General features: G+C 55.7%; 1 protein-coding gene across 3 annotated transcripts in view; it reads left to right on the top strand.

Annotated features, from left to right (window-relative positions):
• Nucleotides 1–639: 639 nt before the first annotated feature.
• Nucleotides 640–27,427, top strand: part of TOX2 (TOX high mobility group box family member 2) — a 127,942-nt gene continuing 101,154 nt past the window's right edge. For all 3 annotated transcript variants that reach the window (XM_081292265.1, XM_081292266.1, XM_081292264.1), the window contains exon 1: nucleotides 640–762. In XM_081292265.1, coding sequence (XP_081148391.1) covers nucleotides 664–762 — 99 coding nt within the window. In that variant the 5' untranslated portion in view covers nucleotides 640–663. The remainder of the gene's footprint in view (nucleotides 763–27,427) is intronic.

Below are 27,427 nucleotides of genomic sequence, written 5' to 3'. Positions count from 1 at the left end.
GCTCCGTTACTGATGCCGAAAGTCCATGCCTCAGACTCCCCACACGTAAAATTAAAGTTTAAGGCCACTGATTTCCCTCGGGGGCGGGGGGGCCCTCGCGGTAACTCAGGTCAGCGGGACCAGGAGGGAGGACTTCCTAAGATCAGCCTCCCGCGCTGGGCCGCGTCCCCAGATAGAGCAGCCCTCATCTCTGAGTTGCCTCATCATCTGAGTTCCCGTCACTGCCTTCCTCCCCTGTCCCCTACGCCGCCTCGGGGTTGGCGCCGCTCCAGATATTTAGGGCGGAGATTGTCCCGCTTCTGGAGAGGGGTGTCGTGCGGGCTTCTCCTTCCCTACACCCTTGGTGGCAAAAGGCGGGACGGGAAAGGGCCGTTTGGACAGGCGCACAACCCTACAGACCCTCAGGGGCCGAGGGCCGGGCCGGGAACCAGCGGAACCCCAACCCGGAGGAGGGACCTCGCGGCCTCGGCCCGGGCCCCCTGCCCCCGGCGGCGCCCGAGGCCGGAACAATAGCGCGTGCGGGCGGGGCGGGGCGGGGGCGGGGCGCTCCGCCGGGCGCCGCCCCCGGCCCGCCCCCGCGCTCGCACACCCGCTCGCACCCGTCTCCCACCGCCGCCCGCCCAGGCACTGCCCGCGGGAGCCGCCGCCGCCGCCGCGCCCGCCATGGACGTCCGCCTGTACCCCTCCGCGCCCGCGGTGGGCGCGCGGCCCGGGGCCGAGCCGGCCGGCCTGGCGCACCTGGACTACTACCACTGCGGCAAGGTAGGCGGGGGTGGGGTGCGCGGCCAGGCGGGCGCGGCCTGCCCGCGCCTTCGGACCCTGCCCGGGCCCGAGCGCCCCGGGCCCGAGCGGTGGCGGCAGTCACCTGGTGATTCGCGACGTGGGCACTTTGGGGTGCACACGGGGGGACACATACACTTCGACCCCGCTGAGGGGCACGTGCCGCTCACATCGATACCCTCGCGGTCACACACACGCCCTGAGTTGTGCGGATCACAGCCGAAGTCACCCCGACAGCCATCCGCACGACGACACAGTGTCTCTCACTCATCACCCGACAGCAGTACATTCATTCACAAGCAGACACACAGTGACCCACTGTCACAGACAGCCATGAACGGCTCGCACTGGCATACCGTCCCGCACAAGTCACCCTGACAAGTCATTTATACACAACAACACTCAGTCACTCGCCCACGTACATTGTCATGCCGCCACATAAGGTCACCCATCCACGCACACTACATGCCACACACACCCCGTTACATGCCCCCATCCGCTGTCACACCCAGTCACAACTAGGGACAGTCACACAAAGAAGTCGCTTCGACAGTCACAAGCTCATACTAAGACTCACAAGCGCACACTTGTCACACACAGCCACCCCCGGACGGTGAACCTCAGACACAGATCACACTGACGTCCACACAGTCACACGCGGTCACACCTAGGAACAGCCACAGGCTCCGCACTGCCCTTAACTCCCACCCCCACACCTTGGTCATCTACACTCTCACGCCGGGGTTTAACTTCACCGCGCCACGCGCGTTAATTGGGCCATTTACTAATTGGCCATCGCTGCCTGGCGGGGCCTCAGATTCCGAGTTGCAATGGCCAATCAAGGCCTATACCCTCTCGGGGACCGAGAGCAGGGTCCCTGCAGGCGGGCGCTGCAGTAGGGGGCAACCCTCTCCCAGTTTTTGCAAAATCGCCGCCCCCACCCCCAGCCAGATATTTTCTGCGCGGCGCCGGAGCGCGTCCCTGCGCTAAGGAAGCTCGCTTGTCCCGAACCCCCAGCCCCAGAAGCTTCGGATCCCCGCTTCCCCTCTGAGCTCAGCCCGGATGGTTAGGGGCAGCTGCGCGGTCCACGTCCTCCTCCCTTGCGGTGGAGGGAACTTTCAAACTTAGTTGGGAAGCCAGACCATCGTGCGTCCGCGGGTCGGTGCGTTGGTCCAGGGCCGGCTGGAGCCGAGCGAGGCTTTTCGTCATTTGGAGCCCGGATTGAACAGCGCGCGTGGGTTCTCCCGCTGCCCCGGCGCAGACGCGCGGGCTCGGCGGCTCTGCCTGGTGAGTGCGCGTGGGGTGGCTGGATCCGCCGCTTGGGATCTCTCCCCTTCCCCACAGGCTTTTCGCCCAGCCCCTGGCCATGGGGATGTTGCGGGTAGAGGGCGTCCAGCGTGGATCGCTGGGCCTCCTGGGCTGGGCCTTTCCAAGTGCGTCCTCAGGCCCTAGGGGAACCGCTTCTGGCACAGCCCTCAGTATTCGTCCCGGGCGGCGGGCTGGGGGCTGGCTGGGAAGGATCTGGGACTGCACTGGGACCTGGGACGTCATGGGGCGGTGGTGGGCGGCAAGCGAGTTCTTGGGAAGAGTAGGGGTGATTATCTTTTGTCCAGTGACCCGGGAAGTTAGCAAGCGGAGAGGGGGATGGTGTCCTGAAGATAAGGCAGGTTCACGAGCTGCTTTCAGACTGATGGAGGGAAAACATTAGAAGTAGCAAGTGGAGTTTTCTGGGAGAGGAAGATTGGATGTGGGGGCAGCTGGTCTGTCTTCTGCCCTTGGCTTTGTTATTTTAAAACATAAAGTGGGCAAGGTAGATTCCTTCTTCGCTTTGGGGGCATGAGTGGAGATTAGGGATTTGTATGCTAAAGTCTGGGTGAGTCAGTGGGTGGGGTCTTAGACCAGCGCTCTGCCTTTGGGGGTGGTGTTTTCTGTAAGCCCTGCCAGACTGGGGTGGGCCTTTGGGAGGCGGGACTCTGCCGAGGCCCCTGATTTATCCGGAGGCTCTCTAAACCTCTGACTCAGCACCACGACCAATGTGAAACTGGCGTGGAGGGTCGGGAATCGGGGTGGAGGTGGGGGTGAGTTGTGACAAGTGGGTGATTCTGATTTCTATCTGGAATCTAGGGCCCCTGGCCCACAGCTAAGGATGTGTCCAGAGTGGAGGGTCCAGCTGGGCCACTCAGGATGTGTGAAAGGAAGGTCTGTGCTTGTGCTTGGATGTGAGATATGCTGCTCAGTTCTCCGGACTAAGGCTGGGGATGGCACTTGGCTCAGCAGGGTCTCAGCATTGGTAGCAGATCCCTACTGGGCTGTGGCCTTAAGTGTGGTAGTTGGGAGGATGGGGTACCACTGTGGCCAGAAGCTCTCCTTTTTTGGCACTGGAAGCTGATAGTGAGGGGTCGGGGAGAGAAATGCCCAGGCTCCACTCTTATGACTGGTCACTATCAGAGCTGGAGGGGAAACTGAGGCCTGAGGTGCAGCAGTAATGGCACTTTGTGCCTACAGGCTTTGCTGCAGAGCTAGGACACAGCCCACACTGTGGGGACTCTGTCCCTGGAGCCAAGACAAGAGGCTTGTTCCTCAGGGGACCCAGGCCTTAGGAACACAAGGACAGGCATTTGCCCAAGTGATGCCAGACAATCATGGGGCAGATGACCTGGAAGGGCCCTTGGCGACCGTCCCCTTGGAGACCATCCCCTTGGTGACTATCCCCTTAGCAATCCTCTACACAGAGATTCCCAGCCTCTTTAAACCAAAGTCATTTAGCAATGGTTGTTCTTTTGGTGTCTTTTGTTTGAGAAACTGCACAATGACAAAAAGCAGCTGTGGTTTCATTTTTTCGTGGGAATAGATGTGTGTTTATTAATCACGATGTTAGCATGCGTTAGAAAAATAGCCTACTGGCTCCAAGGCAGGCACATGACGTTTTTAGTGTAACAGTGCGTGGTGACCATAGGGGCTTGTGGCCTGGTGGCCTCTGGGCAACCACTGATCCCTCCTTCTTTGCTTCCCAGAGGGGTAACTGAGTCACGGAGTGGCTCACAGGTGGCCTGGTTTCTTGAGTCCCCGCCAGACACTCTCCTGGCCTCCTCTGGAGCCTCCCTGTCAGGATTTGGGGGTTGGGAGCCTGTGACTTCCTTCCTAGAGGAACTGTGAATTCCTTTCATTCAGGGTTTTGGCAAGGGCTTTACCAGGCTGGGGGGGGGGGTCGCTGGGAACTCCTCACTCAACTCTGTCTGATTTGTGTAAACTGGCCACTGGCATTGGGGGAACCTGGGTTCACATCTCCATTTGTGACTTTGTGACTTAGGGCAAATGATTTTTAGCTTTTTTTTTTTTTTTTAAACTGAATGTGATTTAGTACAATCAAATGCAGATTTCAAGTGCTTGGTTCTGAGTTTAGGTGAATGTAAACACCCACACTCTCACCACTCCAATCTAGATGTAGAACATGGTCCACCAGCCCAGAAAGCCCCCTCATGACTCTTCTGAATCAGCACTCTCCCGTCCCCTCCTCCAGCAGTGGCTTTTTATCTGATTTCTATTACAATGCTTTATTTAAATGCAGTTTAGGTTTGTAACTGTATTTAAGTTCTAGAACTTCAAATGCAGCCAAATGCATCTTTGCATCTGCCTTATTTTTCCTTATAATGTCTGAGAATTCATCTGTTGTATCTATAGTTTATTCCATTTTATTGCTAAGTACTATTATATTGTATGAATATCTCACAGTGGATGATGGATATTTGGATTTATTTTTTGGTTGATGCTACTATAAATAAAGCTGGCTGGGCATTGTGGTGCATGTCTGTAATCCCAGTGGCTTGGGAAGCTGAGGCAGGAGGATCACGAGTTCAAAGCCAGCCTCAGCAACTTGGCAAGGTCTTAAACAACTTCTTGAGACCCTGTCTCTAAATAAAATACAAAAAAAGGGCTGTGGATATGGCTCAATGGTTAACTGCCCCTGAGTTCAATCACAGGTACCAAATAAATAAATAAATAAAATAAAGCTGCTATGAACATTCTTATACAAGTCTTCTTTGTGGTTGGGGCAAGTTATTTAATGTCACTGAAGCTACCACTGAGGTTTATGCAGCAGGTGATACAGGCTAGGACAGTTCTTGGCACATACAAACTACTAATTAGACAAGAGTGGTATCAACCATCTGAGATCTATTCCGGCAAGAGGCTTAGCATCTGTGTTCTAAGCATCCTTCATTCCTGGTCTAAACCTCCTTCCAGGCCAACCTGGGTACTACTGTCCCTGTGCCATGCTCCATGGCCACCAACCTTGTCTTTCTCTAGGCACCCCCAAGAACTGGTTCTATGTGGGTTGTGGCATGTTCTGTCATCCATCATTCAACTGACAAATATTTATTGATCACTTCTTTGTGATTAGTTCTGGGCATCTAATGGTACAACAGAGACCAAAAGTGACTCAAATTGCTGCCCTCAGAAGCTTAATGTCAGTATGGGAAGTTGTAAGTGTATGGATGGAGTATACGGTATTATAGTTGACGGTGATGCAACTTTGGAGAACTATGAAGCAGGGAAGAAGGTTGGGGAGTCACGTCCTGGGGCTGGTTTGCAGTTTCAAATAGGAAGACTGGGGAAGGCCTGTCTGATCTAGATTGGTGTCCCCAGATGAATGAACACATTAAGAATCATCCAGCAAGCTTTTAAAAACAGATTCCTGGGCTCGACCCCTAGAGATTCTGGATCATTTGGCCTGAAGTAGGACCCTGAGGATTTGCATGTCTGGTGAACCGAGGTGCTGCTTCTGCCGGTCCAAGGGCCACACTTGGTGTGTCCGTGGCTTGGTGGGCTGCGTGTGGTTTTCTTTGGGCTCCTGGCAGGCGGAGATTATGCCCAGCATCTGGCATGATGCCTGCCCACGGCTGCCCACGAGGGTGCATGGTCCCACTCTCTTCCCATACCACGCTGGGTACAGCACTGTCAGGATGGGGATCTGGACAAACTTGCTGGTGAATGATTGGAGTCATGTTTTGACAAAAACCCGTGAAGCAGGGGTTGCTGTTTCTGCCTCACCTGAACCAGAAATCTGTGAGGCCTGCTTGGCAGCCTGGGGGAGGTCCTGAGCTTTCTTCTGCAGGGGGCAGGTGCTGCAGGGGGCTGGGTCCTGTGGAAGGAGCCCTGACTTGGGTGGGCTGTGAGCTGAGCTGGCTAGAACCAGGGGGCTCTGGAAGGTGCATGCACCTCTGTTGGGAAGCTCTTCTTTAGCTTCCATCTGAACACCTACCCAGGAGGGGCCTGCAGGGGCATGTCTTGTTACATCAGCGCCAGCAGCCCAGGCCAGACACTGCTTAGCCCTGTGGGCTGGGTGACCTTGAGCACGTGGGGGCTCTTCTCTGGATCTCTGTTCCACTCTGTGTAAAGGGGAAGCAAATCAGTGACTGTCAACCTTGCACCACAGGGTGATGTGACGTAGTGACCGAAAGACTGGGATGTCCTTTGTAACTGGCATCAGGAGGATGAGGAGGATGCTTTCTGAGGAGTGCATGGGTCAGCTCCTCATTACCAGAAGGAGCTGCCTGAGACAGACTCACTCTGCCAAAGAGCTCATAGTGGAGGCTGAAAATCACAAGGAGACAGTGCAGGCTGAGGCCTGCCCCTGAGGCTGCATCACCGCAGGCCACTGACAACGGTGGCAGGCACAGGAGCAGAGGCTGGGGGGCAGGGAGGGGGCAGGCTTGCTGTCTGATGATGACCTCTCATGGAAACTACCAGGGGTCCCAGAGTACTACTCATGCCAGCAGTGACCTGAGGACCTCCCACTGGGCCCTGCCTCTTGAAGGTCCCACCACCTCCCCATACTGCTGCCCTGGGGACCAAGCTTCCAATCACATCCCTGGGGTGGAGTAAGGGGGCCCAATGAAGCCATTTCCCAGCCATAGCTAGGATATGACCAGCGCACACAGGAGACACAGGAACCCCTGTCTCTGCCTTTACTTTTGAACAGGCAAAACCCTTATCTGAGGTTTTATTGCCTCTGGTTTCAGTTACAGTCAATCCTGGTCTGGAAGAATTCAGTAGGAAATTCCAGAAATAAACTATAAGTTAAAAATAACTTTGATCACAGTGTATTTTTATAGTTATTCTATCTTCTTATTAGCTATTAGGATCAGTATTTTTAGTGTGCCAAGTTTTTTTTTTTTTTTTTTTTTTTTTTTTTTTTTTTTTTAAAGAGAGTGATGGAGAGAGAGAGAGAGAATTTTTAATATTTATTTTTTAGTTCTCGGCAGACACAACATCGTTGTTTGTATGTGGTGCTGAGGATCGAACCTGGGCCGCACGCATGCCAGGCGAGCGCGCTACCGCTTGAGCCACATCCCCAGCCCCTAAGTGTGCCAAGTTTATAGACTAAACTTTAACATAGGTCTGTTTAGGGAAAAACACAGTATATATAGTGTTTGGTACAGTCACGGGGGTCTTGGCTTGGATCCCCCTCAGATAAGGGGGGACTTGGATTCCCAGAGCTGGCAGGTGCTCAATGGGTATTTGGTGAACAAATGAACAAATGAATGAGTGACTTTGGGGCTGGCCAGTTGTCCCCTGGGCTTGAGGAACTTAGCTTCTGTGGCTCCTGTAATCTGAAGATCTTGTGGTGAGTACACAAGTCCAGGCAGGACTCTGGGTAATTGGCTGTCCCTAGAGGGACTCCCCTGAGTAGGCCCCACAGGGGGAGCAGCCAGCAGGGTGTAAGAGCTGCAGGGTCTGCCCCCGGGAGGGCTCTCCCCCTGCCCTGGTGTTCCCTGGATCCCAGGCTGTGTGCCCCCGTTTTCCCGTGGCGCAGCCTGTTTGACTGCAGCCGGTCTCTGGATCCCAGGGCAGGTGGCTCTGGAACCAGCAGTCCTGGGTTTGAGCGCTGCTGTCGCCATCATCAGCACAGGCCAGGTTTTCAAGTGCTTCAGTGTCCTCACTTGCAGGATGGGCACATGCACACCTGCCCCTGGAGTGGTCCTGAGGGCTGGATGTCACACTCCACAGCCTCGGCCTCAGTAGGAAGCGCTCTCCCTTTTGTTCACAAACAGCAGCACAAGTTGGAATGTGAGAGGAGCCTGAGGGGCTGCTGGAGGCCTGGCCGTCCCCTCCTGCTGCAGCACTGCCCAGCCCTGTGATGGACAGACCCAGCTTTCCTGACCCTGAGCCCTTCCCTCTACAGAGAGGAGAGAAAGTGGGTTCCTATCACAGCTGCGCTTTTCGCTGGCTTGGGCAGGTGACTGTGCATATTGCTGAGCCACAGCGGGTCTCAGTTTTCTTGTGTGTACCAGGGTGAATCCCCTCGGGGACCGCAGGGGCTGGCTCACGGGCTGTTGCGCTGGGAACTGCTCTGTAGCAAAGACTATGGACCCAGGCACCTGCCTGCAGTCAGTGACAGGAGGGTGCCAGAGGCAGAGGCCAGGCAGCCTCCTTGCCTCCTTGGGTCAACTTGAAGAGCTGTCACGTGCCAGGGCCAGCCCCTCTCTCTGCCCAGGTGTGCTCCCCTCACTCTCTTCCGTGTGACCCGACCCCGGCCTTCTCCCTTCAAGAGCAGCGCTCCATCTCAGAGTGCTGTCGAAGGGAATGCAATGCCACACTGTCCCCAAGGCAAGGGAAACCCCCAGATCTCCCGGAGGCTGGAGAAGGCCACCGGACTGAGCGCCAGCTGCGTGTCCAGACCAAGGCGGGCACGCCTCTTTATATTCTCGTCTGAAACCATGGGGTCCCCTCAGCGCCACCCCACCTGTTAGCTTGTTAGCCAGGTAGGCTCCCAGCTCTTTCCCTGGCCTCCAGGAGCTGAACTCTGGCGGCGATGACCAGCCATCTCTGTTTAGCTGCCCTTCGGGTTCGTCTGTCCGACTAGTGTTTAAAAGCAGAGTGTTCCTGGTGCCTGGGATCAAACCCCCCCACACCATCCAACTTTCCACTCGGCAGCCGACCAAGACAGTCTCGGAGAGCAGTGTCCATCAGCCAGGGAAACCTGTGCTGTGCGCTGCACCTGCGGCTCCCAGGCGCTTCCCGAGGAGGCCCCGCAGGCTGGGCAGGCTGGGCAGGCTGGGGGCAGTGTGCGGTGTGACCTCTGCTCCCACAGCCAGGCCTCCCTCCTGGGAGGGGCTGTGTTCTCTGCATGGGACACCTGCCACCACTCTGTATGTTTCCCGTAGGGCTCTGACTTGGACATCTTCCCACACGCGGGGCACCGTCACTGTTCCCAACATTTTCAGGTTTCATTATTCCTCTGCCTTTTGAGCCACAGGCCACAGTTCCCCGTAGGCTTTCAACTGGTGAATGAAACTCTCTCCTCTGAGTCACTGAGCTTTCAAGTCAGAGCTCAGTTCCTAGCGCCTTGCACACAGTAGGCACTCAACAACAACCTGTTGAACATCTGAGAAGCCCAGCAGTCCCCAGGTCGTTAACCAGGCCACTAAACCACACTGGGCTTGCTCTTTCTAGCAGGCACCAGAAATCCCAGTTGTACAGTAGCCAGTTCTAAGCATCAGGGTAATGGATCAAAATTTATTATCCTGTGTTATGCAACGTCTTTACGCCAAGATATAAAATCACAATTTACCATGACTCATTAAGTTAATAATTACCTACCATATGTTTTTGCTGCTGCTCCCCAGCCATGCTGAAAAATCTCCCTGTAGGTTTGGGTCCATGTAAATAAGATGACTGTCAACCATGTGGACACAATGACAGGGAGCCTCGGGACTGAGAAGCTGGACAGAAAGTGCAGCCCCAAAGCTCGGCCACTCCTTCCCCCACCGTCCTCTGGTTCGCCTGCACCACATTTTCCTTGGTTTTCCTCCAGGGCAAAGCCTGGGGCATGTTGGCTGTCCCTCTATTACCCTACATGCCCCTTGCTTTGACTGTTGATGCACTCTTCTCTTCTGGGACCTGGGGTTCCCTGCTGGGCCTCCTGGCCTTGGTTTTCAACTTCAGACACCATTTGCCATTAAGATGCCTTCACATTACAGCTAATTTAAACGTGCTTATCTCGAAGTTGGGCTTGATTTGTAGGAATGATTTAGAAACTTGTTAGAAATGAATCCGACTTGGCAGTATAACCCAGGGTCAATCTCATGCATAAATTTTATTGTTCCATGTGCTGTGTTTTGACTTGAACTGAACTTTGCAATGTCTTAGGTGGATCTTCAGCCTGGTGTTGCTCGACTATTCTGCAGATATTTTCGGAGTGCCTGTTGGATGTTAACTTATATTATTTCAGGAGCCCCCCCCCCCCCCCGCCTTGTTTTCTCATTCTCTCATCCACTTGAGATGAAAGTTAATTTTTACACAAAGCCAGAGAGTGAATTTGCATATGACTTGAGTTTGATTAAAGTGCCTGGGTTCGTATCCTGGCACTTATAAGCTGTGTAGCTTTGGGCCTGTTGCTTAGCCTCTCTGAGCCCCACTTTCTCCACATAACCACACTTGAACCTCAGGTTGTTGGTGAGCATCCAGGAGATCCAGTCATCCCTTTCTTCATTCCTCCTGCTGAGTGCCCTTCAGGTCCTCTGGTTCCTCCAAAGAACAGTGAACACAGGTTCCATCCTGGGATTTTGTTTGTTTTCAATTACAGAATCTCAGGGGCTTAAAAGGGTTGAGGCTTCTTTGGGCAGGGACAGTAGCTGCTCCCTTCTTCCTCGCTGCAGGAGCAGCCTTTAAGGATCAAGTACACATTTAGACTCACGGGGCTGGCACAGGTGACCCTTGGCACCGTCTCTGGGAGCATTTGGAGAGGAGCCACGGCCTGCCAGCCGGGCACAGAAACCGCCCCTCTCTGCAGTGTCCGTGGCGTGGCCAGGACCAGGGGCTCTTCTCTATGCTGCCCCTTTGGGCTTTGGTTCAAGTGCAGAGGACGAGCCCCCAGAGGGTGGTCCCCGTCCTCCCTGGCTTGGAAGCCCACCCCCCACAGCACAGCTCTCCCTCCAGTCCCTGGGCTTCGCTCCAAGGGCCCACGGGGACACGGCAGTTGCCAGTGTGCTGCACCCAGGAGACTCTGAGTGTGGCTTCCTTATCCGATGTTTATAATTCATATGCAGCTCCTCCCCATCCACGTGCCTCCTGCTGCCTGGTCATCTCTGGAGTTGTCTTGTCAGGTACTGAACGGCCTCCTGTCCCCAGGTTTCCTGTGGAGTCAGGCCGGATGGTCAACAAGGGAGGGACTGTCTTCCGTGGAGGAGCCAGGTGTGGCTGACCCTTCACACAGGCGTCAGCCTGTATCCCCAGGGAGTGGCACTCTGGTGTCTCTTTTGGAAGGACAGAGGAGTGTTTCGGGATATTCCACGCACACTGTGCCCAGATTCTGGTTGATCTAAATGTCCTCCCTTCCTCCCTCTCTCTCCCTCTCTGTTCCTCCCTCTCTCTCTCTGTTCCTCCCTCCCCCCCCCCTCTCTCTCTCTCCCCTGCTCCCTCTCCCTCTGGCCAGGAGATGGGCCTCATCACACAGGCCTGGAATCAAGTCCTGGCTTTGCCTCTGAAGAGTTCATTCACTCACTTGTTCATTCGCCGCCCACAGAGCGTCCGCTGCCTACTGTGCCCGGTGGTAGGTGCCAGGCGTGGGTCAGGGTCCTGGTCCTGGCCCTGAGGAGCCACGGTCTTTCTAGAGAGCTGGGCAAGTTTTCCAGCTGCTAGCAGCCAGCTTCTGTCTGATGCTCTGTGCCCACATCTGGTTGCTGTTTTGTCTTGCTTTTCTGAAAGGTGGCTGCCTCCTGCAGACCAGCCTGGGACCATAACTTTCAGTGGAGTTGAGACATTTACTTTCCAGGGACCAAAAGACATGGGCCAGGATGGGACACAGAGACCTTTCCGAGGCTGGAGTGGACCCCACCTCTTCTCTGTGCAAATTGCCTCAGTTTAGAACCTTCCAGCACCTTCCCCGGACTTGCAGATAACATCAGACTCCCCTCTTGGCCTGTAAGTCCCTGTGGGGTCTGACACCCCCAGGCTTCCCCAGCCGTCACTCCCAGGGCTCTGTACCAGGTACCAGGCTTCACACAGGCCGCCTCCCCTCATGACTTGCATCCCAGCTCCCCGGCCATCTGCCTGGGACAGGGGCCTTGCCATGCTGCCTCCTGCCTGGAGCATCTTGCCTTCATTCTTCACATGACTGGCTCCTGCTCATCCTCTGGTCTCAGCTTTATCCCCACTTTCTCAGACTTTGACCTCTTGATGCCATTACCTTCCCTGTTCTTGATCCTGGGTCTAGTGTATTTTTCCCCCATGGTACAGCATATCTGTGAAATGATTTTAAAAACCGCCAGGCTGGTATTCGTTTTGTTCTTCCTGGGGTAGGCCCAGGTCTGCTGAGGGTCTGCTGTGGAGCGGTGCTCAATAGATCCTTGTTGAAAGAATGAATGAATGTGGCAGATCCTGTTCTCCAGAGAAAACCACCATAACATATCCCAGGCTGTGTTTCCAAGAAAAACCCACTTGCCTTCTCTGGGACCCACATACCTTGTTTGGACCTTGTGTTTGGACGGAACACATCCAGGTGAGGGGCACCGTGTTTGGGTCTCGCGAGTTGAACGTGAGTCTTGTGAGTCTTGTAGCATCATGTCAGGCTCATCTCCAGCGGCGCCCAGGAGGGAAAGCTGGAATCAAGAGCTGTGATGTTGGAAATCCTGGTTCTTGTGATCTTGAATCAGGGCTTGACTCTGGGGCAAAGGGTGGCAGCCCCTGTTTTGAACACTTCCGTCTCTGTGCCGGGTGACCTCGCCTTCAGGACGGAGGCTTCCCTCCCGTCGCTTGGGCTGGGGCATTGGGCGCACAGGCCTGGCCTTCAGAGATAGCACCGTCTCTCTCCAGCCCACGGGAATGCTTCTGGTGACCAAGCAGGACTTTGGGGTGGCCTCTCTCCTGAGTGACTACCCCTTTTTATTAAGCTGTAAATTCTAAATACCACGTTACCTGCCCCACCATGTAGGAAATAGGGAGAAGTCACCTGCTCCGTGGCGGCTGTGCAGATTGGAGCCCCCCCCCCCCGAATAGGTCACCTCCCTGGGGCCCACCTGGTCTTTTCCTTTTCTCTTGCAACAGTGTGTCGTTTACCTGTTCATTATGGTGTCTGGTCACTACCCTCCCTCCTCCCCTCCCTTCCCCCCTGAGGACTTGGGCTTCAGGAGGGGGCTCTGTTGTGTGCCCTGTCCCAGCGCCCCGTGGCCCTGCCTCCCTGTTGCCATTCCTGACCACGGCCATCTCCTGGGGACACCTCTCAGGTTCTGCTCCAAGGCCACCCCTCTAGGAGACCTCTGCTACTGTCCTTGCCCCATCCAGCCTTCCTGAAGCTGTGAGCTCCCCAGAGCTGGGCAGCACGATGTCCCCAAGTCTGGGAACTTGGATTTCACCCGAGGGCAGTGGGGGCTGTGGACAGGTGTGGCATCTTAGAAGAATCTTTGCTGCTGTTTTGTGGGGGGAACTGGACAAAAGGTAAGAGCCGACCCAGGAGAGCAGATGGGGGTGACCTCTGTGGCCCAGGAGAGAATCAGTGTTGGCTTGTGGCTGTGCTGTCCAGCATGGTAGCGGCTAGCCACAGTGACTGTTGATATTTAAAATGAAGTAAGATTTCCTTCTCTGGCCCCACGAGTCTCATTTCAAGTGCTCTGTGGCCACATAGGGGTAGCTGGCCTTGGGCAGGGCTGATACGGGAAAATCTCCATCGTGCAGAGTGTTCTGGTGGGTGGGAAAGGGGAGGAGCAGGGGAGAGAGGAGGAGGCAGAACGTGGGGACTTGTGGGTAGGTGGGATGAGGGGTGACGGAGAGGTCAAAGACAAGACCAGGTTGTTGGCTGTGGCCAACGTAGAATTCATGAGTCAGAAGGAGTGGGCATTTTTGTGGCTCCTGATTGGTGCCAGCAAGTCATTTTCTAAGAGAGCCAACCGCATTCTCCAGGAGCGTGAGCTGAGGTGCCCCTTTCCGGGTGCCTTCTCGGTGGACCTCATAGTGTTTTGAAAAATCTTGGTTGGGTTTCTGGCTCTGCCACCTCTGCCTTCATTTAGGGTCTCGCATGTGGACCGTGAGGTCTTTGTGATCAGGGAATTATATGTATATTAATGCAGATTCAGTGGACAGAGTTATGTTTGCCATTGGGCCGGGATCTGATGCTTCTTAAATGCCTTTGGTAATATCTCCAATCGGCCGGCAAATAGAAAACAGGAAAGTTAGTAATAAAAAATGAATTAGGGCGATTAGCAAAAGGTGAGCCATTTCCCTCCTGCGGCGACAGGCAGCGTTGACTTTGAGCTTTGCAGGGTGCCTCCTGTCCAAACACACGTCTGGATTATTGCCGCCTCCGGGGCTGGCCCTGGGGTCCGCTCAGCACATAGGACTTGGTTATTGCATTCAGTTTTGCAAAGGTCATGGGCATCCCCTCGGATGGGGGGTTCACACCCTGGGGGTCTCTGAAGAGAGGTTGCTGCCCTCCCCCACGCCCACCTTGACTCCGGGAAGGCCAGGGCTTCTTCCTCTAGTGGAAACATCTCTGGGCCTGGCTTCCCTCCTCTGCTGCAGGGCCCTGGGGAATGCATTTGCCCTATTTCTAGCATCTGCCCTCAGGGTGCTTTTGGGAACCCCTTCCTGGCTGTCTGGTGGGGCCCTGAATTCCCTTCAAGAAGGAAGAAGGGGCAAAGGCTTTAATTGACAAGTGCAAATGCTGGGACTAGTTTCTCTGTCACCAAAAAGAAACAGAATTCTGGTGGCCAAGTAAAGCATGCGGGGTTAGAGCTCAAGCCATCTGCAGCTTTGGGATTCACCCTGGCCCAGGGCAGAGTGTGGCCCCCCGCTGGTGGTCACCCACTGGCTCAGCTCTGCAGCTGCTGACTGGGGTTGGATGATGTCTTACTCCCTTCAGGCTGATAACAAAACCCAGATATCAGGTGGCTTATAACAACAGAAAAGTATGACTTAGAGTTCTGGAGGCTGGGCAGTCAAGATCAAGGGCCAGCAGACTAGGCGCTGTGAGGGCCCGTATTGCTGAAGACAGCTGTCTTCTCACTCTGGCTCCCTGGGGCTGTACGAGGGCACTGATCCCAGTCACTGTGTTCTGTCCCCATGACCTACTCTGGTCAGTACCCTCAGGATCTCGACACAGGGATCTGGGAGACACAAACATTCAGACCACAGCAGATGACAGCCGCGTTCGTTACATGACTCCCATGACCGATGGAAGGTTTGGGTGGTACTTAGTTCGCCAGCAGGCTGGTAACCAGCTTCGGCAGGACCTCTCCAACGCCCAGGTGCAGGGGAATCCTAGGGCGTCTTGTCAAATGCAGATTCTGATGTGTAGGTCAGGCCGGGGCAGAGATTCTGCATTTTTAAAAAGGTCTAGGTGATGCTGGGCAGAGGTCCTGACTGAGCATCAGTGCACGCACGTGTGTGTGTGTGTGTGTGTGTGTGTGTGTGTGTGTGTGTGTGAGAGAGAGAGAGAGAGAGAGAGAGAGAGAGAGAGAGAGAGAGATGCCTGGGTGCAGAGCCCAGCCCAGGATTCCTATGGGAGACTCAGTGGGGTGTGCTCTCAGGACAGGGGCTGGGAGCCAGGTCAGGACTGGAGGGAGTGAGCAGGATGTGGCCTCCACTGGGGCCCTGTGTCAGCCTGATCCCATGGGATCCCCAGAGCAGGAAAGATACCCCAGCGTGGGTCCCATCTTGAGGCCAGGGTGGGGGCCTTCCTGTCCCCCCTGCCTGTCAGTCATCGACTATGGGCTGCTGGAGAAGGGTAGGAAGGCATGATGTCCCCTGCACTTGGTCCCATAAGCCCAGGGCAGTTCCCCAGAGGACAGGCACCTGGAAACATTGGCATGAACCTGACAGAGGGACATGGGGGTCTGCACTCTTATATTAGAGCCCAAGGTGGTGGGGGGTGGGGCATATGAGGGACCCTTCCTGAGACCTGGGAGGCAGGACCTCCCAGAAGGGTGGGATGGGGACAAAGGGAGGGGGAAGTCATTTACTCCATGTCCTTGGATGGATATCTCATCGTGTGATTTATTTAATGGGTACCCACCCTTGGGATTGGGCAGCTGTCTCCACTGGGCCAATAGGAGCTGAGACCCTGGAGGGGAGGTGACGGGGCCAAGGGCACAGTGGGACGTGGGACTGGGACCCAACCTGCTTGTCAGGAGCACCTGTTCTCCTTGCAGACCATGCAGGGAGGAGATGTTGGGGTGGGCATGCCGCAGGGGAAGAGCACAGACCTGCTTGGATGGACGAAGGCTGTCGAGGAAGGGCGGAGGTCGCTGAGCTCCAGGCTTTAGGGTTGGGATCCCTTAGTGGGGAGCTGGGAGCCTGGGACCTCCCAGTGCCATGCCCCTCGGCTCAGGGGGTCCCTGCTGCCCCCACTCTGCCATCTTGTCTGCCCTCCCTGCACTCAGAACTCTTTCTTCAGTGTGTGTCTGGGTGTGTGCGTGTATGTGTCCGCTTGCTTTGGGTGGATGGAGTCCCACTGGACCCCTCCACTTGGACAGGTGGGCATCTGCTTTCTCAGCAGGTGCTTTGCAGGACAGAGTCCCTGAGCCATGCTGCTGTCCAGGGACCTGACTGACAGCTGGTTGCCTTGCTGCTGTGACGAGACCCCTTTCCTGCCCCCTCCATTCTCTGTGCCTCGTGCTGTGTGCTGGTGCATGGGAGGTGAATGAAGGAAGAGTCCCAGATTGTTCTAAATGAAGACAGACGTGGGCCTGGGTGTGCGAGACCCCGGGGGTGAGGATTCAGTCTGCATGTCTTCAGGGGTCTGCTGTTTCCCGCCTCTAAGGGTGTTTTCTCTCCCAGTCACAGCTGGCAATGTCCCACTCCCTCTTCATCTTCCCTACAAACCTCTCACGCAGGGTGTTATGTAAGCTGCAGTCACAACTTGGCACTTGGCGCATGATGCTGATATCAAACACGAGATGGTAGCTGCCGTGCTGGGTGGAGTGGGGGAGGGTGCTGTTTATTGAATACCTACTACGTGCCAGGCCGTGGGTGTCCTTTGCATACTGTCTTATTCAACCCCCACCATAGCTCTGCAAGTTATGCATTATTGTCACCGACAGGATACCTGAAGCTCGGAGAGGTTGAGAACCTTGCCCAAGGTCACGCAGCCTGTGAGGAGCAGAGCAGATGGTGCACCCGGGTCTGCTTAGCTCTGAGGTCTGCTGCACCCTGTCCTCACACATGCGGGTCTTCAGCTTCTTTTTGGAGCTCCTTTCACATTCGTTCCCCATTTGGACCTGAGAGGTCTTGGCGTGGGATGCGCCATTCCTGCTGCGGAGACAGGCACAGAGCTAGGCACCCAGATGAGCTGGGCCTCCAGGTCGCAAGCCTGGGGGCCTGCCCCTCCCGGCCTCTGCTGTTTTCCAGGATCCCAGAGGCTTTTTGTTGTTTTCAGCTTGAGGCTGCGTAGACCAGGCCCGTGTTCTTGGCTGGGGGCACATGATGGCAAGTGTTCTTCTGTGAGTTCCTACGGTTGTGTGCTGCTGTCTCACAAGCCACCCCAAAATTAGTGGCTTAGAACAGCAACAATTTGACTTTGCTCGTGGTGCTGGGGGTTGGCTGGGAGGTTTTCTGGCTGAGCTGGTTGACTCTGCAGGCACTGTGCCACCTCTGGGGGCTGGTGACCCAGGGTACCCTGACTCACGTGTCTGGCGAGGTTGGCATGGCCCTCCTGTGGTCTCTCGCTCCCCAGCCGGTGTGTGCCCGGGGGCTCCCGGGCTTCCTGGTGAGCAGGAGGGAGCCCTTCACCCCCCCACCACCACATAAGCATTTCGGAGCCTCTACTTAGCTGTGTGCTGCTGTCCTAGAGATCAAATAAGGTCACAAAGCCAAGCCCAGATTCAAGGCTAGAAGAGATGGATCCCTTTTCTTCCTGAGAGGAGCACTTATATCCCAGTGCATGTGCCTGCAGGGCAGAGATCTATGGTCCTCTCTGCCCTCACTCTTTCAGACCACAAATGTTTGATGAACCCCTACCGTGTGCCAGGCACTGTGGCAGGACTCTGGGGGTGAACAGGACAAACCCAGTGCTGGACTTGGTGGTTTCTAGACTAGCCAGTGAAGAGTTGAAGCACATGATGGGAGCAGGGCTGGTGAGATGCAGGATGGCTGCTCAGGCTGGGAGACCAGGCTGGGAGGATGGCTCTGATTGTTAAGGGGAGACCTGCAGGAAGGCTAGGGGCTGCTAGGTGGTGGGGACTTCAGTCAGAGAGAGCAGCATGTGCAAAGACCTTGTGGCACATTTGAACACCCAATCAAGTGCCAGTTCCCCCAGCCTGGAGCTGAGAAAGGAACTTTTGGATCGCAGATGCCCCCAAGCAGCAGGCTCAGCGGGAAGTGGAGAGACCTTCCCTTATTATGGGTGGCTTGGTGAGGCAGCTGCTCATGGGGGGCCCTGGCAATCTCCGTGGAAGATGCATGGGGCATCAATGGCACAGGGGTTGTTGGCTTGGACAAGGACTGGGAGGGAGCAAAGAGGGTCAGATGCACAGGGATGAGGAGGACAGTGATTGAGATATGTGAGGACCAGGCCCTGGGCTGGGGGCTTGGATTTAGTCCTGTAGATCAGTGACCACGAGCTGAGAAGGATGAATCAGATCTGGGTGGGAGACCTGGGGATGGTGTCCAGAAGGGGCACATTCCCGGGGCACTCACCTCCCTAGCCAAACCTCGAGCCCCCAGCCCTAAGCCAGCCCAATGTGCCTGGGTGCCTGAGCATGGAGTCCCCTGGGAGATTCCTGCTGTGTCCCCTGGGAGCTGCCTGCTGTGTCCCCTGGGCTGCCTTTGATGTCCCTACAGTTTCAGCAGGGTCTCTCCCAGCCTATTGGGACTGTAGCCATGCAGAAGGCCAGGGTCCCTGGGGGTCAGAATCATGATCCTAAATGGCCCAGAACAGATCAGAAAAACAAGAACCGTCAACAAATCTGAGTCTGAATCCCAATCCCTGCTTCTCACTTAGGTCACCGGGAAACTCTGGGCGGGTTGCTGCCCAGCCCAGGCCTTGGGTTTCTCACCTGGAAATGGGGCAGTCCCTGCTTCCCAGGGCAGGTGAGGAGGAGCCGGGGCCTGCCTGGTTGCCGGCACAGTGCACGGTACCTCCTGCCCGTGCACAGCTGAGGACAATGTGGGGACCCTGGTGGCTGCAGAGAAGTACTCCTCCCAGGGCCCAGATGCTGGTGAAGTTGTCTTCCCCAGAACAAACAGAGACCTTGGAAACCCGGATGTGCCCAGGGATGGCAGGAGAAGGGCCTGTCCCACGGATGGGCCACTCGGACTCCACCCCCGGGCACCCCGAGGCCCTCCTTTCCACCCGAGGCAGGACACTCAACTTCAGGTTTTATTTTTACTTTATTTTAGGTTTTAGACTTGTCCTGCTGTGTGTGACAATCCCAGGAGGGCCTGTGACTCAGTGGACAGTGTAGCCTGGTGGAAGTGAGCTTGCTGGACAGGCCCGAGACTTTTGTTCTAATCCTGTCTCTGCCAGTTACTTGCTCTGTGCATCTAGTAAGTTGCTTACCCTCTCTGTGCCTCAGTTTCTTCCTCTGTGAGATGGGGACAGTTCCTGCACCCACTTAATTTGTGGGTGTTCTGGGCAGGGGTCTCTTCACATCAGGACGGGGAAGGGTTGGGCAAGAAGAAAGAACAAAACTCAGGCTCCTGAAGCCAGTGTCAGCCCAGAGTCGGCCCCTGCACACTCAGCCAGGCCCACAGTACAGTTCTGCCATGGACCCTGGCCAGGGAGGGCCTGTTCATGGAGGGGCTGGGGACAGATGAATAACAGGACAGATACAAGGTCGGGGGGGGGGGGCCTTTTAACAAAATGGGGCTGGAATGTGGCATTGTGGGTAGGTCCCCAGATGAGCCCAGGCGGTGGGGCGGTGGGGCGGGGGGGGGGGGCGAGTGAGGGCTCATCCCCTGAGACACCATGCAGATCAGCCCGGAGAGTTCTGCCTGAGTCTGGCCCTATTTGACTTTGCTTTCTGACCCTGTGATTAGAGGTGTGCACTCACCGATCTCACCTTGCTGGGTTGTTCGAGGATTCAAGGGGAGACAGAAAGTGCCAGTGCTTGGCATACCGTAGGTGCTTACTAAATGCCCAGAGTGTCAAGTGGGGCATTTATATGATGCAGCCCAAAGATTCGGCCAATGTGTCTACTGAGCGCCTTGTGGGGGTTTTGTCCTTCTGTGTTCCAGGGCCAGAGCCAGGTCATGGAGAGCCAGGTCAGGGGGCCTGTTTACCTGGGCAGGCCAGGCTGGGGGTGCATGGGACTTGGTGGCAGCAGGACATTCCCTGGGACTGAGGGATGGGGACAAGGAGTCCCAGAGCTTGGCCAGGGCTCCCTCCTGGAGAGCGTTAAGGACAGCCTATGTACAGAGGACTCTGTGAGGACTTTGACCTTGAGGACAGTGGGGGTCATGAAAGGCTTTTACTTGGGAACAGCAGGTGTAGAGTCCCCTTTTTTTTCTGCAAGAAAACTCTGCTGCTTGACGTGGGATGAGTAAGAGAGGGTCTGGGGGCCCGGCCGACAGGGTGCCAGCAGTGGGGGAGGGTGGAGGGACCTGGCACCCTGGTGTGCACAGGGCCTGTGCTGGGGGCTCTGCAGCAGCCCAGGGCCGGGCAGCTAGGTGGCCCCTGGGGGGCACGGGCCCTGGTCGTTTCCCAGGGTGGGATGCGCTGCTGGGGAAACGCGGCTTCTCAGCTCCTACAGGCGCTGAGGGGCGTCACAATATTGTGACGTGAGGCCCCGCCTCGTTACCAGCTTACCTGGCGAGGAGCAGCCGCCGCAGCGCGATGGTTGGGCATGACAGAGCTAAAATTGAACTTGGCAATTACTGCTCCGGAGAGGCGCTCCGTGCTGTGGAGGCAGGGTTCCATGGAGATCAGCCCTGGTAATCACAGGGTTTAAAATCAGTCACTTACTATTACGGTTGCTCTGGGGAGGCAGGGGAGGGCGGGACTCCTGTAGGGGGCTGGCTTGGGGTCCTGTTTCACCTGCCCTGGGCTTTTTTTTTTTTTTTAAATTAATTCCAGGATGAAGGTTTGAGAGACCCAGCGTTAATGTCGTGGCCCATGGTCGATTTATGTATTTTATTTATTTATTTTTTGCGATACTTGGGATGGAACCCAGGGGTGCTTTCCCACTGGCCTACAGCCCCAGTCCTTCTTATTTTATTTTGAGACAAGGTCTGGCTAAACTGCTGAGGCTGACCTTGAACTTGCGATCCTCCTGCCTCGGCCTCCTGAGTCACTGGGATTACGGGCGGGCGCCACCGCGCCGGCTCTGATGGTCATTTTCAAGGGCTGCTCTGGTTACTTGCGGAGCTCGCACCCTCTGTCTCAGCTTTGGTGTTTGCTCCAGACCTGCCCAGGGGGGTTCCTCCACACCTGGCCTCCCCTTGGGATGCCTGAGGCACAGCACTTGGTGACTCTTCCTTGACCCTGGGGAAGGAATGGTGTGCGGTGGCTGGTGGTTTCTCATCCTCTATGAAACTGCTTTTATCAAGTCTTGGAGATGGGTCTCCACAACCTCAGAATATCTGTCCTCATTTTGCAGATAAAGGCAGGGAGGGGGTCAGGGTGCTGGCCAGAGGGTGGCAGAGGAGGAAGCTTCTTGAGACTTGATTGTAAGTTGGCTGGGCTGTGTGCAGCGACCCTCGTGAGCACACAGAGAAACTTGAATCAGCTGTTGCTGTGAGGACTTGCGCTGTGCAGCCTCCAGATGAAACGAGGTCATCAGGCCCTCCAGGAGAGCATGGCTGCTGTCATTCCCAACCGTGGGATCTATGGACCACCTACTCTGTGCCAGGCACTGGACCAGACCCTCTCCCCTGGTGACAGCTGCTGTGTGTGACGATCCCAGGAGGGAACTGCTGGTTCCACCTTGAGAGGAGCCAACAGAGGCTCAGAGAGGGTGCAGCTTTGTCCAGACAAGGAAGGGTAGGGTCCCAGTTCAGACCCAGGCGGTCTGGCCCCAGACCTGGCCCTCGTCCCTGTCCGTCCCTCAGTCTGGGGACAGCCGAACACTGAGAAGACAAGGCAGCCCAGATAAGCTGCCTCCATGGCAGAGAGGAGAGAGCTTTAAAGCAGAAATATCTTTTCTGAAAGGCTGCGGCTCCTCGGCAGGAAGCTGAGTCATTTCTCTTTGTTTGGAACCATAACGAGCTCCGAGCTCGGAGTGGGAAAGCCAGAACCGCACGCTGCCCAGGTGCTCCCCTCCCCCGGGAGCAGCTGAGCAGAGGGTCTGCAGAGAGGGGACCCCTCCAGCTGGATGCCTTGGCCCAAGTGTTCAGTGCTGAGCAGAGAGCACTGTGTCTGGGACACTGCCAGGTCCCGGGTGGCCTTGCTGGGCCTCAGTTAAGGAACCTGCCCCTGCCCTGCCCGCCTCTGGGGCCGGTGCTGTCAGGGTGCCCGAGTCATGGCTGGGAGCTGTTGATCACTGTATCACCGCAGTCCTGGGGTGCTGCCTCCCAGCACAGGGGGCAGGACCAAGTCCAGACCCCTCTGTCCCCAGGCTCAGCTCCAGCAGATGAGGCCTTTCCTATGGATAATCGGCTGGGCGCAGCCTCTGGTGGGGAACCAGGGACTTCCCATCCTGGCCCACAGCGGCCCACCTCTGCCTCTGAAAAGGCCTCCTCCCCTCTGTCCAGACAGCCCCGGACTTTGGGTGGCTCCATTTAGGGTTTTTTTTTTTTTTTGACTCTGAGAATAATATGCACTGGGGACTTGGGGTCACCACACAGCTCTTGTGATTTTCACTTTCAGTATTCAATAGGTTGCATGAAAGTTTCAATACTTTGTTATAAAACAGGCCTTGCATTAGATAATTTCCCCCAACCATCAGTGAATTTAAGTGTTCTGAGCATGTTTAAGGTAGACCCACGACATTCTGGAGGGTAGGTGTGATAAATGTGGTTTTATTTGATTTTATTTTGGGTACTGGGGATTGAACCCAGGGGCACTTTTCTACTGAACTACATCCCCAGCCTTTTTGTTTTGTGTTGTTTTTCCTTGAGACAGGGTCTCATCAAGTTGCTTGGGGCCTCACTAAGATGCTGATGCTGGCCTCTAGCTCACGATCCTCCTGCCTCAGCCTCCCGAGTCACTGAGATTAGAGGTGTGTGTCACTGCATTTTCCAGTTTACACATAATATCTTCAAACTTCCAGGCACTTAGTGCTACTGATCCCAGTCATGAGTTGAGGTGCAACTGCACACCCCAAGTTTGCCCCTCCTCACCTCCTAGCTCAAACCACACCTTTTCCATGAAACCCCTTACCCAGTGGATGACCCTGAGACCCCCAGCTGTGAGTACCATCTCCCTTATGTCATAATTTGTCACCTGCGTGGGTGAGCAGGATGCCTTTGAACGCAGGGACAGTGTCCTGTTCATGCATTGCTCTGTCATCTGGAAACAGGACCCCTGTGGAATAGAGAGAAGACAGAGGGTAAGAAATGAATGAATAACTAAATAAAGGATGACTGAGGGATTGTTACCTTCATGCTTTCTCTGTGACAGTCAGCTATACCTTTAATTTATCAGGATCTCTGGTTTGTGATTAGCAAGTTTAACATTCAGAAAGCTTTCTGTATGGGCTTCTTTCCACATCAACAAGTGCCATTTGCTTTCCTGGCTGTATAGTACTCCTTTGAAAAGAGAGCCATGATTTATTTAACTAATCCTGTATCGATGGACTATATTGCCATTTCCACTTTTCTTACACATAATGATGCAATAAACATCCTTGTTCATATGAATTTGGATCTAGAAATTTCTTTCTCATCCTAAGCTTTTATAAATATTCATGGAGCATTTCTTCTAGCATTCTTACAACTTTGTGTGGGCTTTTAAATCCCCAGTATTTCTGAAGTTCTTATCCATTTTTTGGATCCTGGTGCAAAATCTGCCCCTCTTTTTCCTCCAGAAGAGCTCTGTGTGCTTGGGTTTGGCCTTGGCTTTGTGGGCTGCATGTTCTGTTTGTTGAGCAACTACTGTGTGTCAGGCCTTGTGCTAGGTGCTGGGACCCAGAGGTCACAGTCCCAGTCTCAGGGAGCACAGAGCCGAATGAGGAAGATGAGTGGTACACCCAGGCACAGCCCACCCAGGTCCAGCAGAACCCGCGGCTGGAGGAGCACGCGGTGGAGAAGGCGGTGCTGGCGCCACTGGGCTCGGAGGAGCCTGCTCTGGGGAGGAAGAGCTTTGGGCAGGGCCAGGCGGAGGGGAAGGCCGCTGTGGGAAGGGCAGGTGGGGGGCACTGCGGGCAGAGGGGACAGCGTGAGGAGGAGAAACCGGCGCAGAAGCCCCTTCCAGAAGCTCCTCCAGCCGCCCTCCACCCATCCCTCCTCCTGTGACAGGCTGGGGACCGGCCCCCATGACATGGTGTCTGCTCTTCCCTGGCCCTTTTCTGTCTCCTAGTCCCTTCCAAGGTTCCGTGACAGAGGGACTCCCTGGAACTCCCCTTGCCCGGTCCTGGATGTGCTCTCAGCGCTGTGATGGGTCCCCAGGAGCCTGTTTTTTTTTTTTTTTTGCTTCTCAGGTACCTGGTTTGACAGCACTCAGCACAGTACAGGACACTTAACAGGCACCACTGTCCCCGTTCTACAGACGAGGGAAAGAGGCTCAGGGGATGCAGGGGTCCCAGCAGGCAGAGTCAGAATTTGCACCCAGTACCCTTACGCAGAGTTCCCTCCTCTCATGGAGGCTTAATTGAATGGCATTTTTGTGAAAGCTAATGAGACTCCTGGGGGTCCACGGGCCTGGGGCCAGCACTGTCCCCAGCCCTACCTGGTATTATGGTGAGGGACCTTGCCCTGCACCTAGGGCTTCAGTGGAGTGGTAAGGAGACAGGAAAGGTGCCCACGTTCTCTTTTTGTTGTTGTTATTTGTTTGTTTTTTGGTACCCGGGATTGAACAAAGGGTGCTTAACCCCTGAGCCACATCCCCAGTCCTTTTTCTTTTTTATTTTGAGACACAGTCTAACCAGGTTGCTCACAGTCTTGCTAAGTTGCTGAGGCTGGCTTCGAACCTGCGATCCTCCTGCCTCAGCCTTCTGAGCCGCTGGGATCACAGGCGTGGGCCACCGCACCAGGCTACGTTTGTTTTAAATTGCAAATATAATACATGTTTGTGTAAAAGGAAAAAAAAAATGAAACAAGACAAGAAAGAAAAAAAGTAGAACTGACAATACCTCCTTCTCCTGCTTCCTGGGGCAGCCACAGTTTACAACTGTGTGCCTTTTACCACGCCCACCCAGACACACACACACACACACACACACACACACACACACACACACACGGTCCTTATTTTTGCAAAAGGAAGACCACGTCCTTGACTTTTTGTCCCAACCACTCCGAGCCGGCACCACAGACCCCCCTCGCCCCGTCCTGCTCCAGGATGAGCTTCTGCTGACCAACCAGAGCCTGCTTTGGACCCTTAGCCGGCCTGGCTTCCCTCCGAAAGGAGCAGTCCCTGGGCGAGCATCGGCGCCTAGGACAGTGTCCTGCAGGACGGCTGCTCGGAGTCTCACTGCTGAATGAGAGGGAGGCCAGGCTCCCAGGCTGACAGGTGCTGCGGGCCGCCTTCCCAGCCCTCCCAGGACCACGCCTGCTCCCAGGCAGCGGGCGCGAGTGGGGAAGCCTCTCCAGCCAGGAGATGCAGCCGGCCGCGTCCAGGGCTGCCTCCCGTGCACCCTGAGGCCCCGATGCAGACCCCGCCAGGAGCTCCCCACGCGCGCGGGCCCAGATTGAGAGAGAAGATGGATTTTGGTACAGGAGGTTAAATAACAGGTTCTTCCATTTCACCTTGTAGGGATGGGATGGGGGGCGGGGGTGCTGGGCCTCCAGCCAATAGAGGACCCAGAGTTGTGGGGAGGCTCGGAAGGCTTGCTATTCCTGGATTCCTTCTCTTTCTCTGATGATTATGCAGCAGAATCGCACCGAGGCTGTGGCGGGCTCGCTCCCGCTGCCTGGGCGTCTGTGGAGCGAGGCTCCGGCTCCTTCTCCCGGCGAGTCGCTGGTGCATTGCAGGTGTTTCTGCGGAAGGTAAGCGGCAGTGCCCGCCGCCTTGCGGGGTGGCAGTGGTCAGGCCACTGCCGCGGGGTGGAGACAGGCCAGGCTGGGTGGGGACAGAAGGGACCGACTGGTGCCCAGCACATTCTGGGAGCAGGAGGCACCGGCCAGTCCAGAACCTGCAGCTGGCCGCTCTCCCCCAAAGACGAATTCTGGAGGTTGGTGGGATGGACTCCTCGGAGCAGGCTCAGCCTCCTCCTGCCGCGGCGCCCAGGGTGCCCAGGAAGGTTCATTCATTCTTTCCTCCACCCAGCACACCCCACGGAGGCCTGGCCGGCTGTGCCCGGGGATCTGCACAACTCAGACCAGAAGCAATGAGAGTAGAGATGGGGACAGCCCAGTCCGAGGATGCAGCCCAGAGGACACCTGGGCTGAGGAGCGGGAGGGGAGAGGAGGAGCAGGACATCACCAGGAACCAAGTCAGGGTTGCTCTGCCGTTGGGATTTGGAGACGGGGGAATCAATACAAATTCCTCCCCCAATTTGGTGACCGTCAACTTCTCTTTTGTTGAGTAAGGATGTTGACAAACAACCAGATGGATGGCCACTCACCCTCCTGGTGCAGACAGCAACAGGTGATGAAGGACAGAGTCACAGACTTAAGGGCAGACTGGGGCACACAGGGAGCATGGGAAGTCGTGAATGCAGACACCTAGTGGCACTTTCCAGCTGTCCTTGGGGGACTCTGGCTGAGCAGGGGACGGGACTTGTTCCTGTTAACAGCTCTGTGGCCAGCTGCCCAGGAGGCCTGACCTCTTCTGGTGCTCGGATTGGTCACAGTCACTGTGGGAGATCCCAGGAACAGAAGCCACCTGCCAGGGTCTGCTTCCCCTCGCTTGGGAGCCCAGAGACACCAGGAAACAGCATCTGTCCTGGGAGGGTCCCCTCTGTATCTGGGTCTGGAAGCCAGCGGGAGGCAGCAGGCCCAGGGCTGCCCGAGGGCACCCCATGCAGCTGGCCATGGAGGAGGTGGTCCTCAGAGCCCGCTGTGTGCCAGGGTCTGGGTCAGGGCCAGCCTTCACATCTCCACTGTGACGTAAATACAGTCTGTGACATGAGAAAAACTCCTTCCCAGTCTCGGTCTCCTCATCCATAAAATGGGGACCCGATAGTTGTCTCCTAGTGTTGTGATGATGATTGTGTGTGTGGACGTGTGTGTGTGCACAGACACACACACTCTGCCTCACACTTTTTCCAGTATGTAGAAGGACCTCTGTTCATGTCACCTGGTCAGATGTGCAAATGGCCCTCACATTGGCTCAGGCCGGAGGAGGCTGAGGCTCATGGCAGGGGGTTGGTTTACAGGTGTGTGTGGCCTGGGGACCTCCACCTTGTGCCTGGAGTCAGAGGCTCTGAGTTCTGTTTAGGGCCTGGCTGACAGCAGTTTCTCGGGGTCTCCGCTCACTTCCAAGGGGTCTCCACTGGGAAAGGAATTCCTCAAAGCACTTACTACTGACCCAGGAGGATAGTCTAGGGAGGGGAGGAATGACCTTGGGAAGGACACTGTGGCTGGAGGGCTGCCACCCCTTTCTGTCCCCACCCAGAGAACAGAAGTTGAACCCAGGTTTAAGTCCCGGCTTTGAACCATAGCTCTGTTCCTTGCTTGC

Source organism: Spermophilus citellus (assembly GCF_964194105.1).
Source record: "Spermophilus citellus genome assembly, chromosome: 4".
Lineage (NCBI taxonomy): Eukaryota > Metazoa > Chordata > Mammalia > Rodentia > Sciuridae > Spermophilus > Spermophilus citellus.
The sequence above is the reverse complement of the archived record's forward strand: the minus strand, read 5'-3'. Positions and strand labels throughout refer to the sequence as shown.